The following is a 15,475-nucleotide window of genomic DNA, read 5'->3' as shown; positions in this document are numbered from 1 at the left end:
GAACGTCTTAAAAAATTTATAATTCCTGCTATTCCATTTGAATGAGCTAAACCTCTATGCCTTTAATGTCTCCTCCACCTCCTCCGATACATTCTACGTTATTCTTAGTTGTTTTCCTTCATGTGGAATTAGGCTACAAGGAAATAAAGGGTTTATTTTAATTCCGATATTTTTCTCCCATTGACTTGCATTGGTATCGGGTATCGGTATCGGCGAGATCCGATATTTTGCCGGTATCGGCCGATCCAATCCGATACCGATACTTTCGAATATCGGAAGGTATCGCTCAACACTAGTTGTGACCCTAGCCACAAGCACTTGTACAAGTGCGGGTCATTAAGTGGACCTTCCCAGTAACTGCATTGATCAGAGCAGGGGTGATGTTATGGGACACATGCCCATGCTGGTGTAAATTGGGGATGGCACACTGGGAAAAAATAGTGGTGACTGGGGACCAAGTGCAGAGGGACTGTCACCGCCATGAGGCTGTAGACGAGTACTGCAAAAGTATTGTAACCTTGCCTAGATGACTCTGATCCTAAACTTTCCATCCACTGAATGAAGGTAACGGGGTTTTATTACATCAAATAAATTATTTAGGTCTGGCAAGGACTGCACTTTTAACGGTTAAGCAGCAGTGGTATACAAGTCCTGTAATGGTAACATTTAACCTTGTCCAGATACCTCTAATCCTAAATTTTCTCTCAGCTCAATGCAGGTAGCAGCAGTTTTAATACAGAAAGTAAAATATTTAGCCCTGACAAGGACTGTTGTATTAATGCTATAGGAGCAGTATACAAGTACTGCAATAGCAAGATTACTGAACCCGGACTTTATCCCTGCTCTATAACTATGCTCTCTTTTCTATAACAACTGTTAGGACTGGCGGAACGCACCAAATAATAATTAGAGAGGATATGAGGTGCGTTCGCAGTGCGGGGTCCACCGTGCAGAAGGGACACCTGCAGCTTGGTAATGGCAGACTAGATGGCGGCATAATGAGAAGACACACACAGGTTAGCTTCACCCAGTACGAAGGAAGCAAACTCTGTTGCGTCACAGGGTTGCGATATTGCACGGAGAGCGCAAGTAAAGAGTCACAGGACTCTGTCCCAAGACTCATGGTAAGAGTTACGCTAGACCTTTTATGCTCTACACCGCTACTGTGGTGTCTGGGATAGAACTGATCTAATAATTTACTGCACAAGAGGGCGTGCAGTGCCGCTCTGGCGGACGCCACTAACCCCCCCTAACCAGGGTCAGGAAAGCGCACTAAGTGCACGGTGCTGCACTGGTGGTCGCTAGTGAGAGATGCTGTATCATGTGCTAGATGTTAACGTGTTCCTTTCTGGTAAAGCTAGTAAAGTTTTGGGCTAGGTTCAGGTTCTGAAAATCTATTCAAATTTGACAGAACTACTTGTGAAGGTACGTTGCATGTGCAATTTCCAAAGTAAGCTGCCATGTGACTGCCACTGCTGTAGCAGGACTTGCAAGTGCCACCTCACTGACTGGGGTGCGACATGACCACACACTGGAACTCCACATTACACATGTTGGAAAGGCTTTGTGAGCATAAAAGGGCAATAGTTGATTACCAGCTGCAATATGACCATCTATATTCTGGTCAGCCTACACACATAAAAACCAACGAGTGGGCACAGCTGAGACACGGGCAGGACAGGCGGGCATGGCTGGTACTCTGGCAGGACAGGTACTGACTTGGTAGGGACAGGAATAGGTATATGGAAACAGGCAGGGGCCTGTACAGACTGGAAAGTATATGGAAACACGTAGGGACCTGACCCGTGGGTTGCAGAATGGAAGTAAAGCAAGACCACAAGGTCACAGAGCGGAGAGCAGAACAGAGATGCTGGTTGCATTGCAGCAAGCTGAAATGCAATGTGCGGAGCAAGGCAGAATAGCAAGGAGCAGAGCAAGGCAGAACCGCAAGGAGCTGATGCAAGGCAAAACCACAAAGAGTGGATGAAAGGCAGAAACGCAAGAGATGGAGCAAAGACCAGAACCGCAGGAGGTGGAGCAAAGACCAGAACCGCAGGTGGCAGAGCAAAAACCAGAACCTTAGGAGGCGGAGCAAAGGCAGAGCCGAAGGAGGCAGAGCAAAGAGGAGAAGGAGTGAACACAAGGAAACACACAGCAGAATAGGAAAATCTACAGACAGGGCATACAAACAGACACAGGTACAGGACTAGGTTTAGATAGAGTCAGGAATGGGATAAGGCACAGAAACAAGGACTCAGACCAGGGTGCAAAGCCCCACTGGGTGGCAGAAACAAGTGACACAGGTACAGGCCAGGGTATGAAGCCCTTCTGGGTGGCTGACACAAGACAAATAGCAAGACAGGACCTGGTACCTCAGCAGCAAGACACTAACTGAGGAAGTAAGTTGATCAGGCATCCTCCTATGGGTGGGGATGCCTTAAGTACCTGAGGCCTCTTGACAATTGGCTGGGGACACCTTAGGAAGATGCACACTGGCTCAATAAGAGCCATGGAGTGCTGGCGCCACCCCCTATGTACACAGCCAGGAAGTATGCAGAGAGCAGGCAGGAGTCACCCAGCATGGAACCGGCAGAAGACAGAACTCATAGAATGGCCTGGAGTAGTGAGTAAGTTGGTGTGTAAGGCAGGTGGGGGATGGGAGGCCATGCAGTGATGCCTTCAGACTGGTTACCACCTGTAACCAGTTCTGAAAAGTGCGAGGCATAAGGCGATAACTGTTATGATCCGGTGACCTTGGAGCCGCATGAATAACTTTCACTGGAGTAGGTGGTAACTGTACTGACCACAAATCCTGATCTAACATTGCAACTAGAAGTAGCCATGGGGTGTGCCTAACAAACCTAGACACCTCATCACAGCCGGAGGACTAAATACCCCTATAGATGGAAATAGGAATACTATCTTGCCTCAGAGCAGAACCCCAAAGGATAGGCAGCCCCCCACGAATATTGACTGTGAGCTGAGCAGGAGAGGAAAGACAAACACAGGCAGAAAACAGGATTTAGCAAAAGAGGCCACTCTAGCTAAAATAGGAAAGGATAGGACAGAATACTGTGCGGTCAGTATTAAAACCCTTCCAAAAATATCCACAGCAGATTATACAAAAAATTCCTCCATCTAACTAAAGACGTGGAACGTATATCTGCAACTCCAGAGAATCCTACACACAGAGCAGAAATACAATCAAAAATCCAGCACACAGCATGTGTGCCATAGAAAAAAAAAACAGACACTTATCTTCGCTGAATTGGCAGCTAAGCAAGAGAAACCAGACTGAGGTCCAACACCTCCCAATAACCATTGCAACTGGCAAGGACTAATGAATCCTGCAAACCTAAAAACGCCAACTGCATTACCACCTACAACCACCGGAGGGACCCCAAAAGCAGAATTCACAACAGTACCCCCCCCTTGAGGAGGGGTCACCGAACCCTCACCAGAGCCCCCAGGCCGATCAGGACGAGCCAGATGAAAGGCACAAACCAAATCAGCGGCATGGACATCAGAGGCAAAAACCCAAGAATTATCCTCCTGGCCATAACCCTTCCATTTGACAAGGTACTGAAGCCTCCGCTTCGAAAAACGGGAATCCAAAATCTTCTCAACAACATATTCCAATTCCCCATCAACCAACACAGGGGCCGGAGGATCAACAGAGGGAACAACGGGCTCCACATATTTCCGCAATAAAGATCTATGAAAGACATTATGGATCGCAAAAGAGGCCGGAAGCGCCAGTCGAAAAGACACCGGATTAATAATCTCAGAAATCCTGTAAGGACCAATAAACCGAGGCTTAAACTTAGGAGAAGAAACCTTCATAGGAACATGACGGGAAGACAACCAGACCAGATCCCCAACCCGAAGCCGGGAACCAACACACCAACGACGGTTAGCAAAACGTTGAGCCTCCTCCTGAGATAACACCAAATTGTCCACCACATGAGCCCAAATCTGCTGCAACCTGTCAACCACAGAATCCACACCAGGACTGTCAGAAGGCTCAACCTGCTCAGAAGAAAAACGAGGATGAAAACAAAAATTACAAAAGAATGGCGAAACCAAAGTAGCCGAACTAGCCTGATTATTAAGGGCAAACTCGGCCAATGGCAAGAAAGCCACCCAATCATCCTGATCAGCAGACACGAAGCATCTCAAATAAGTCTCCAAAGTCTGATTAGTTCGCTCGGTCTGACCATTTGTCTGAGGATGAAACGCAGAAGAAAAAGACAAATCAATGCCCAGCCTAGCACAAAAGGCCCGCCAAAACCTAGAAACAAACTGGGAACCTCTGTCGGACACAATATTCTCCAGAATACCATGCAAACGAACCACGTGCTGAAAAAACAACGGAACCAAATCCGAAGGGGAAGGCAATTTAGGCAAAGGCACCAAATGAACCATCTTAGAGAACCGGTCACGAACAACCCAGATAACAGACATCCTCTGTGAAACCGGAAGATCAGAAATAAAATCCACAGAAATATGCGTCCAGGGCCTCTCAGGGACCGGCAATGGCAAAAGCAACCCACTAGCACGGGAACAACAAGGCTTGGCCTGCGCACAAGTCCCACAGGAATGCACAAAAGAACGCACATCACGCGACAAAGAAGGCCACCAAAAGGACCTACAAACCAAGTCTCTGGTACCAAAAATGCCAGGATGACCAGCCAACACGGAACACTGAACCTCAGAAATCACTCTAGTAGTCCATCTGTCAGGAACAAACAGTTTCCCCACAGGACAGCGGTCAGGTCTGTCAGCCTGAAATTCCTGAAGAACCCGTCGTAAATCAGGGGAAATGGCAGAAAGGACCACCCCTTCCTTCAAAATACCGACTGGTTCCAAGACCTCAGGAGAATCAGGCAAACAGCTCCTAGAGAGGGCATCAGCCTTAATGTTCTTAGAACCCGGAAGGTACGAGACCATGAAATCAAAACGGGAAAAAATAAGGACCATCGAGCCTGTCTAGGATTTAGCCATTTGGCAGACTCGAGGTAAATCAAATTCTTATGATCGGTCAAGACCACAATACGATGCTTAGCTCCATCAAGCCAATGTCGCCACTCCTCAAACGCCCACTTCATAGCCAACAACTCCCGATTGCCGACATCATAATTGCGTTCAGCAGGCGAAAACTTACAGGAAAAGAAGGCACACGGTTTCATTAAGGAACCAACAGGATCCCTCTGAGACAAAACGGCCCCTGCCCCAATCTCAGAAGCATCAACCTCAACCTGAAACGGAAGAGAAACATCCGGTTGGCGCAACACCGGAGCAGAAGTAAATCGACGTTTAAGCTGCTGAAAGGCAGAGACAGCTGCAGAGGACCAATTTGCCACATCAGCGCCTTTCTTCATCTAATTGGTCAAGGGTTTAACCATGCTGGAAAAATTAGCAATGAAACGGCGATAAAAATTTGCAAAACCCAAAAATTTCTGAAGGCACTTCACAGATGTGGGCTGAATCCAATCATGAATGGCCTGAACCTTAACCGGATCCATCTCTATAGACGAGGGAGAAAAAATGAAGCCCAAAAAAGAAACCTTCTGCACCCCAAAGAGACACTTAGACCCTTTCACAAACAGGGCATTGTCACGAAGGATCTGAAATACCATCCGGACCTGTTCCACATGAGACTCCCAATCATCGGAAAAAATCAAAATATCGTCCAAATATACAATCAAGAACTTATCAATATAAGTCCGGAAGATATCATGCATGAAGGACTGAAAAACAGATGGAGCATTAGTGAGCCCGAATGGCTTCACAAGGTATTCAAAATGGCCTTCGGGCGTGTTAAACGCAGTTTTCCATTCATCACCCTGCTTAATACGAACAAGATTATATGCCCCCCGAAGGTCAATCTTCGTAAACCAACTAGTTCCCTTAATCCTAGCAAATAAATCGGTAAGCAAAGGTAAAGGGTATTAAAACTTGACCGTGATCTTATTCAAGAGGCGATAATCAATACAGGGTCTCAAGGAGCCACCTTTTTTAGCAACAAAAAAGAATCCCGCTCCCAACGGTGAAGAAGATGGCCGAATATGCCCTTTCTCCAAAGACTCCTTAATATAGCTCCGCATGGCGGTATGTTCAGGCACAGACAGGTTGAAAAGTCGACCCTTTGGAAACTTACAGCCTGGAATCAAGTCAATCGCACAATCGTAGTCCCTGTGCGGTGGAAGGAAACTGGACTTGGGCTCATCGAATTCATCCTGAAAATCAGACAAAAACTCTGGAATTTCAGAAGAGGAAGAAGAGGAGATTGACATCAAAGGAACATCATTATGAACCCCCTGACAACCCCAACTAGTCACAGACATGGACTTCCAATCCAACTCAGGATTATGTACCTGCAACCACGGAAAACCCAACACGATAGCATCATGCAAATTATGCAACACCAGAAATCGACAATCTTCCTGATGGGCTGGCGCCATGCGCATGGTTACCTGTGTCCAAAACTGGGGCTTATTTTTAGCCAAGGGTGTAGCATCAATGCCCCTTAAAGGAATAGGGTTCTGCAAAGGCTGCAAGGGAAAACCACAACGCCTGGCAAACTCAAAGTCCATTAAGTTCAAGACGGCACCTGAATCCACAAACGCCATGACAGAAAATGATGACAATGAGCAGATCAAGGACACAGATAACAGAAATTTAGGTTGTACAGTGCTGATGGTAAATGAACTAGCGATCCTCTTTGTCCGCATAGGGCAGACTGAAATGACATGAGAAGCATCGCCACAATAATAACACAACCTATTCTGACGTCTGAATCCTTGTCGTTCCATTCTAGACAGAATCCTATCACACCGCATTGGCTCAGGAATCTGCTCTGAGGACAACGCCACAGCGCGCACAGTTCTGCGCTCCCACAAGCGCCGGTCAATCTGAATGGCCAGAGACATAGAATCACTCAGACTGGAAGGCGCGGGAAACCCCACCATAACATCATTAACGGATTCAGAAAGACCCTTTCTGAAAATTGCAGCCAAAGCATCATTATTCCATTTAGTCAACACAAACCATTTTCTGAATTTCTGACAATACAATGCTGCCGCCTTTTGACCCTGAGACAGGGCCAACAAGGTCTTCTCAGCTTGATCCACAGAATTAGGTTCTTCATATAATAATCCTAAAGCCTGAAAAAAGGAGTCTACATTAAGAAAAGCCAGATTCCCAGATTCCAGGGAAAACGCCCAATCCTGCGGATCGCCACGCAGCAGGGAGATGACTATTTTAACCTGCTGAATGGAATCACCGGGGGATCGAGGTCTCAGAGCAAAAACCAGTTTACAGTTGTTTTTAAAACTCAAAAATTTGGACCTGTCACCAAAAAACAAATCAGGAGTAGGAATCTTTGGTTTTAAAACAGGAGTCTGAACAATATAATCAGAAATACCCTGTACCCTAGCAGCAAGCTGGTCTACACGAGAAGCTAATTCCTGAACATCCATGCTAGCACAAGGCTCCTCAGCCACCCAGAGATATAGAGGGAAGAGAAGATAAAGCAGACTGCAGAGAAAAAAAAATGGCTCAACACCTTTCTTCCCTTCTTCTGAGATGCATTTAACTCATTATGGGCCAGTTGTACTGTTAGGTGCCTAACAAACCCTGACACCTCGTCACAGCCGGAGGACTAAATACCCCTATAGATGGAAATAGGAATACTATTTTGCCTCAGAGCAGAACCCCAAAGGATAGGCAGCCCCCCACGAATATTGACTGTGAGTAGGAGAGGAAAGACAAACACAGGCAGAAAACAGGATTTAGCAAAAGAGGCCACTCTAGCTAAAATAGGAAAGGTTAGGACAGAATACTGTGTGGTCAGTATTAAAACCCTTCCAAAAATATCCACAGCAGATTATACAAAAAATTCCTCCATCTAACTAAAGACGTGGAACGTATATCTGCAACTCCAGAGAATCCTAAACACAGAGCAGAAAGACAATCAAAAATCCAGCACACAGCATGTGTGCCAAAGGAAGAAAAAACAGACACTTATCTTTGCTGATTTGGCAGCTAAGCAGGAGAAACCAGACAGAGGTCCAACACCTCCCAATAACCATTGACAACTGGCAAGGACTAATGAATCCTGCAAACCTAAATACCCCAGTCAGAATTGCAATCAGCAGATACACCTGACCCAGACTACAGCCCAGGGACAACTGCATTATTACCTACAACCACCGGAGGGAGCCCAAAAGCAGAATTCACAACAGATAACGTCTGCACTCCTCCTCATCCTTCTTACTCAACCCTGTCCAGATCAAACTTTTCCAATGGTAACAGAGAAAAAAATTCCATGTACTTGTCCTTCCATATTTTTTCTCTCACTTCCTGCTTCAAATGCACACCTAAGGGGCCAACAAAGCACACATAGACCTCACCCCTCGCTCTGTCATCCAACCAAACCACTACCACCACAGACGCCGCAGCTGGTGGTGACGAGACCATCTCATTAACCGCCACTGCAGCAACCACAACTGCTGCGGGAATCTCACCACTAACAACCAGTGGGCTCTCCACGAGCCCTGCTGACCTCGAACCACCAAACACCACCCTGCCAAATTTTGCAAGGACCTGACACCCGTGATAAATACAGCATCATACTAAAAAATTCCGACACCACCTCGCTCACACATTCAGTACTCCCCACACTACCAGCAGCCAAACCCCTCCTAAAATATCGCTCACTCCCATCCACATCATTCATATTTTCCCCAGGGCGCATGCGAACCACGTGACTTACCAGGTCGATTATAAGGGAGACTCACAACAGCCATATCGTGTCCTCCGTGATGATAACCTTCGCTGTCTGCACTGTCAGATGAAATTTGGACCTAGTCTTCAGAAGCAGAGTCTGGTTCAGGAGCATCGCCAGTTAAGCCCAACATAGTCCACCCACCAACTAGACCTGGACCTCATATCCACCGTGGCATGTCGTCTGGACGAAGGAGAGACTTCAGCTGCATACCTGCAGACCACATCCCTGGCACTGATCTGCCCTCTCTCAAGAAAATCACCCTGGCCTCCACTGCTGCTGACAACCTGAATGGGTCACCTCCTTCCCCCCCCCCACATCAATCTTCTGGATCTTTGTCCCCTCGATTGTGCTGCTCCTGAAGCCCAGGATCTGACTGGATGCTCCAGATGTTCCTCTGTGTCAGCTCCATCTAACCGGGTCTCCATCCTACCCACCACTGCTGCCTGAGCCTGGCGCGGCTGCACCTGCTGCTCCGTAGCATCTTCTCCCGTTATGCATATAGCAGCCTGGTTCCAGCGCTGATGGGCCTGCCGCTCCTCTACCAGCTCCATCCTCGTCGCTGCAGCGGAGGCCCTGCTTCTCCGAGCCGGCCGCACTTCCTGCTCAGCAATACCACCTGACCGGGATGACGTCAAAAAGGGGGCAGAGCAAGTGACATCACTTCCCCCAGCTCCTAGCACCTGCTGACACTGAGGAACTCCCCCCAGAGCGACACCCAGTGGCCGGAGGCTGGAATTGCACTGAAGATCCGGATGGGTCCCTGGACGAGCTCTGCTGCTGGCGCCTGGTCCGGGGAGTCACATCTGGGCTAAATTGACTCGGCAGTTGGGACCTCCTAGCACGGCCAGAGGCTCCACAGATGCAGCCAAATCAGCAGTCCCACCATCAGCGTTCCACATCTGCAGCTGATCCTGTAGCCACTGCTGTCCTGTACTTGCTGCCAAGACACGGATCTCCTGGACAAGAGCCCCCATGACACTCAGGTAAGCTGCTATCCCGACTGAACTACTCCCTCCGCCCCTCACCTTATGTACCCTCCCACAGGATACCTTCCACTAGCCAATCACAAAAAAACAACATCTTTCCCCTAACCCTATACTCCTCCCCCCTAAATTTGTACCCAAACTCTATCCCTCGCATTAACCCCTTACCATCCAAAATTAAGGCCTAGCAACCTCGTTAGTCATGCGGCCCTCCCTTTAAGACCCCTATGGGGGATAAAGTCCGGGCCATACTATACTCTAAGAAAGTAATCTGATTGGTGCAAATTAATTTCTGCAGCATTATAACGGCCATGAACACACAGCCGATGTCATGAAGAATGATCATAGAAAATGATCTTAAGCACAAAAAAAACAAGACACTCTGAAGGTGATGATACGTCTCTAACCGATCTCTGATCTCAACAAAATCATGTTTGTGTGGGATTGTTTGAAGAGACAGAAGAATTTGTGCAAACCTATAAGAAATCCACAGAAAATCTGTGGATACTTCTCCAAGATGTTTGGAACAACCTCCCAACCAACTTCCTTCAAGAACTCTGTGTAAATGTCCTTAGAAGAATTAATGCTTTGATCATGTTTGGAAGCCAAAGGTTGGTAGCATCAAAAATTAATTTGATTTATATTTTTCTTTGCATCTTGCTATTTGACAAAAATAAACTTTTAACACTTCTAATTTTAAAATTATTTTTAACTGCTATTTCCTGCTAAAACTATCTCACTGCATTATATATATAGTAAAGTACTTTATATTTTTGTAAGTTTACACATTGTGGGTATTTAGAATACAAAACATGAAAGCTTTTATACCAACATTCTCTGGAGGTAAGATAATTATCAATTCATTTAAACATCTGGTCTCTTTTGTTTAGAACATTCACTTGAGGGTGATTATCGGGGTCCAGTGGGCATTTCCTATGTTTTCCTGAGACTATAAAAGACGCGAACGTCTGGAACATTTCGCCTTTACATCAGAAGAGCCAACAATGCGAAGATATCATTTCACAGATGAAAATATCCCACAATTTTATTGAGCCTCCTCTAATAATGAAAACCATCACTACTTGTTTTTAGTGGGCTACATTCCCAGACTTGATACCTGAACTTCAATAAATACTCTTAATTTTTAGGAGAAAATAATTCTTGGACACTTATTGATATATTAATGATGTGTGAGGAGAATCAGACACAAGTCACTCAGATACGTCTTCTTGGATTCCAAAGTCTTTCCGAATACAAACCTCTTCTATTCCTTCTGCTTACCCTGAGTTACATATGTATACTGGGAGGAAATCTTCTCATTATCCTTCTAGTGACCATCATTGACCAACTCAAAACTCCAATGTATTTTTTTCTGAAGCATTTATCCATAGCAGATGTTTTACTGACCACCAGTGTTGTCCCCATGATGTTAGACATTATGTTTGTTGAGGAAGGAGTTTTGTCCCTTTGGGGTTGTCTGACACAGCTTTATTTTGTTGGTATATTTTGCTCTGTTCAATGTTTCATCATTGCCATTATGTCTTATGATCGGTATTTGGCCATTTGTCATCCGTTACGATATTCCTCACTAATAAGTCTGGATCTTTGCCTTCGACTTGTTATGGGAGCCTGGTTTTTGATGATTGTGCTCATTTCTAGCGAGTTCCTTGTTTATATTCAGTTTAACTTCTGTGGCTTGAATTACATAGATCATTTCTTTTGTGACCTTGGTCCCTTACTGGAATTGGCCACTTCAGACATTTCCATTGTAATGTTGCAAGACGTTGTTTATTGCATCTTTACGCTTTTTTTACCATTTGTTTTTATTATTGTAACCTACTGTTGCATTTTCTTTACAATCCTTAACATTTCTTATGGTAGAAGAAAAGCCTTCTCCACATGTAGCTCCCACCTGACCACAGTATGTGCATATTACGGCACCCTAATCGCAGTCTACATTACGCCATCTGATGAGAGTTCATCCAATACCAACAAATACAGATCCCTGTTGTATTTAGTGGTGACACCATTGATTAATCCCATTATCTACAGTCTGAGGAACAATGAGATTAGGAGAGCTATGCAAAAGATGAGATATGTATATTTAAACAAAATGAGTTTAAATGTTCAGCTCAGTGGTAATACGTGAAGGCCTCATTCAACTATGACTCAAATCATTTTCCAAAGCATTGTTTTCAATCCATTAGAAGTTGTGTTTCAACTAGAGATTAGTTGATTAACTAAAAGCAAATTCAATTTGATTGAAATTTCACAGAAAAATGGATAGGTCACAATCCACTATTTTTCTGATTTGATTCCTTTGAATTCAGCAAAATGGCTTCTGGCTGATCAACATATTAGCACTTGGAAGACATAAAAATAATAAAATAATAAAATAATATGCCGTCTTCACCCATCACATGGCCAGCGCTCCTACCGATTCTGCACTAGGACAGATAACACTTAGGTAATGACTATTAATGGCCTTCAGGCACCTTTATTTCACATATAATAAAGTTGTGAATCCTGTTTCCAAACCAAATTCAATTGAATCTCCTAAATTTTTAATTTAGCAGATTTATTCATTTCTAGCTTCAACATGCAGAGACTTACTGACATGCAGTGTATCGGCAACTTTCCAGATAGTACAACACATCTTTCTTTGGATTGAAAGGAAAATACTGGATTTCTTCAATTTGAGTGGTGCAAACATTTTTTATTTCTATATTTGGCTTAAACTTGCTTGCCGGAAACATAATTTGCATTCTAACAATGGATAGAGGAACACGTTGACATTTCTTTTGTTACATATTGTGACGACACAGCATTAATTCGGAATTATCCAGATGTGTTATGTCAGTAGACCCAGGAACATGAGCTAGAGTTCATGTGAGAAGTAATGTTGACTCTTATTGTCAATTGAATTAATGTTCAGTGGCTGCCATTTGTGGACTGGCTGTTGATTAGCTATTGTATCTGTCCTAGTATTGCAGTCCTAGTATTGTTCTACTATCTTTGCACAATATGTGAACAATGTTTGTTAATATGTTGATGACCCATTGGTGTTCTGCAAATATGAAGGACAATCTATGCATTTTGTTTGCACACTCCAGCAGTGATGGATGGCCTCCTTCCACCTTCCCCCCAGCCTGTGTAGGAATGCCTGAATGAGAAGTTGTGAACTATAATATGGAGGATCTCACTGTGTTTAGAGAGACTGCTCATTACAGTAACTATGGCATCATGGCTCCAACTAAAAATGTAGAGAGCTGCTTCTTTGACCATGACTAAACCCTCAAAGACATTTGGAGAATCCTGGTTGGGACAATCAGGTCACCTGGCCTCGTACATTATTAGACTGCTCTCGATCACCTTCCTAAGGTTGTCGTTACCTCCTCTCTGTGTGTGTCACAGATGGAGTAAACGGCCCTTGAAGCTCTGAATTCACAGCTGCTGTTATCTTGGTGAGTCAGCTGAAGGGTGAGACTGTAATTTGCACCATCTTGGGTAGTTGCTGGGACTGTTCTATAAGTTTTTGTTTGTTAGTGGTTCAATAAATTATTGCCACACTGTTTTACCCTCACCTTGTGTTGTCTGAGTAGTATTATACCCACAGTGAAGAGAGTGGGCATTCAGTAGGATGCTCCCTGGTCCACGATGACTCGAGCCAGTGGACTAGATCACCCACTGACCCCCGTGTCAACTGTTCTGTCACGATATTGTATGAAATATCATATAAGTTTAGTTTCGCTGCCAGCACACATAGGGTGGGCGGCGACCTCCCCTTCACTCTGTGTTTAGCTTGCCTTGTGAATGTGTGAGTAGGAGAGCTTTTATGGCTTCTTGCAAATTCCTGACTTTCAGCTCCCAAACCCCTCCTGCCCCTCCTAAAGGAATTTTTACGACTAGGCTAGAATCTTCCTCCAGCAGGAACTGTCTAGAAGCTCCCAGAATCCATGAAAGTCCTTTGTTCTTTTTTTGTAAGATATTAGGTAAACCAATTAAGATAGGAACAGGAAAATGCATATTCTTAATCTCCCTCGGTGGATCTATCCATCACTCTAAAAATGAGCTTCTAACTCCATCAGGTAGAAAAGTAGGGATTTCTCTGTAAGTATGCATCCCGTATATGACATATTTGATCTCATTAGAATGCCAATGTTAATATGAGATGAATGCTGAGTTTGTTATGTCTCTGACATGTTCTGTAGCGGAGTTACAGACATTAGATAAAAGTTAGGGTAAAGTTAGTTAACTGAAGAGGTAGGAGGGACGAGGTGATCCAACCCCTTTCTGGGATGTCACAGGCTGCAGCTATAACTGTCTGGCCAGATCCCAGCAGTCAGTCTGCTGCTGGAAGGACATGTGAGTCTGGCCTGAAGAGCTGTTCTAATGCACTGGGACAGATGGAAACCCCCCACTAGCCTGGTTGCCTGAACTGATATGAACTGAGAACATGTGAGTTGTACCTTTTCTTATTTAATCCCTGTTTATTTTATAATTATCTTGAACATATTTCAATTGTCTCATATTGTAACATCTTTTTATAACACTGCCTTAATTTCGGAGTAAAATATATAAAATTACTAGTTTTCGTTCTTCCTGCTCTAAAACGTACCCTAAGTCTCCTGAAGGGAATTACGCTACTGTTGTTGGTTTAGCTTCGGACCCGTTTAATCGAAGCTGGTGGCAGCATACGTTTTGTACTGGGTAGTTGGGTGTCATTGTAGCGACTGCGGCGTTGATAATTATTGTTCCTGCCTGAGTGGGAGTAGTTTATCGCATCGCTGCAGCGTGCCCAATAGTCAGTACATACCAGGCAGCCTTTCTGGTGACTAATTACCCCAGGTGCAGTACCTAATCTGACCTGAGAGTAAGGGGGGCGCCAGAGAGCTGCAAGTTTCTAGTGGAACTGTAAGCGGGATATACATAAATCCCTGCAGTTCGTGGTATATTGAAGAGCAGTGGGAAACCTAGAATGAGCCCCTGCTGTAAACTAAGAGGTCAATAGCCTTGTGTGTGTTTTCATCACATTGTGGAGTGGAGGGATAACTAAGATAAGCCCCCTGCACATGTGATAGCTGTCTGTTGGCCTAAAGTCACCCCGACCCGTGACGTAGGGGTGACGGTCACGGCGTGAATCGTGACAAATTGGTGGCAAGGAGGTGGGATATTAGAGCATTAGTGATTTGGTTTGAGCAATCATTCCTCTCACTAAAAACTTGCAGAAAGTTCTTGCGAGGACTCTGCGCAAATAAGTTTGGAGAACGAACTCAGTGTTTATTAGTCCGGAGACAATTGTGTACTGGTAATTATCCCCTCCCTTTTCTTCGTTTTTCTATCCTATCTTTTTTTGGCAACCATGGCTGCGAAAGGAGAAGCGTGGTACGCCCAGCAGAAGAAGGACGCTCTTGCTGGGATATGCACGTACCATGTCCTGAACTCTCAGGGCAAGATCAAGGTTCAAATGGTCACTGAACTGGTGCAATTTGAAGCAGACCAAGCCAGGTCACAGAGCCCAGAGGCCGCAGAAGCCAGCACAAGCGAACATGGTGCTGCAGCAGAGGTCCAACCACTAAATGCCGGCCCGATTAGCAACCAGGGCGAATTGGACCCCCACCTGCAGGCGGCCTTGGGAGAACTCCCCACTGATGACTATGATGGATGCCTACAGCTGATTAAGCAATACTGACAGGAGGCC

General features: G+C 45.1%; 1 protein-coding gene across 1 annotated transcript; it reads left to right on the top strand.

Annotated features, from left to right (window-relative positions):
• Positions 1 to 10,820: 10,820 nt before the first annotated feature.
• On the top strand, positions 10,821 to 11,923 carry LOC138674874 (olfactory receptor 5P81-like). The gene has a single exon (XM_069762695.1). It carries the CDS (start codon positions 10,958 to 10,960, stop codon positions 11,921 to 11,923), a length of 966 nt encoding a protein of 321 aa, XP_069618796.1. The 5' UTR covers positions 10,821 to 10,957.
• Positions 11,924 to 15,475: the final 3,552 nt, after the last annotated feature.

Source organism: Ranitomeya imitator, chromosome 4 (genome assembly GCF_032444005.1).
Source record: "Ranitomeya imitator isolate aRanImi1 chromosome 4, aRanImi1.pri, whole genome shotgun sequence".
In the NCBI taxonomy this organism is placed as follows: Eukaryota; Metazoa; Chordata; class Amphibia; order Anura; family Dendrobatidae; genus Ranitomeya; species Ranitomeya imitator.
The sequence above is the reverse complement of the archived record's forward strand: the minus strand, read 5'-3'. Positions and strand labels throughout refer to the sequence as shown.

Coding starts and splice junctions, on each gene's coding strand:
- LOC138674874 (XM_069762695.1), top strand. CDS start 10,958: ATGATGTGTGAGGAGAATCAGACACAAGTCACTCAGATACGTCTTCTT.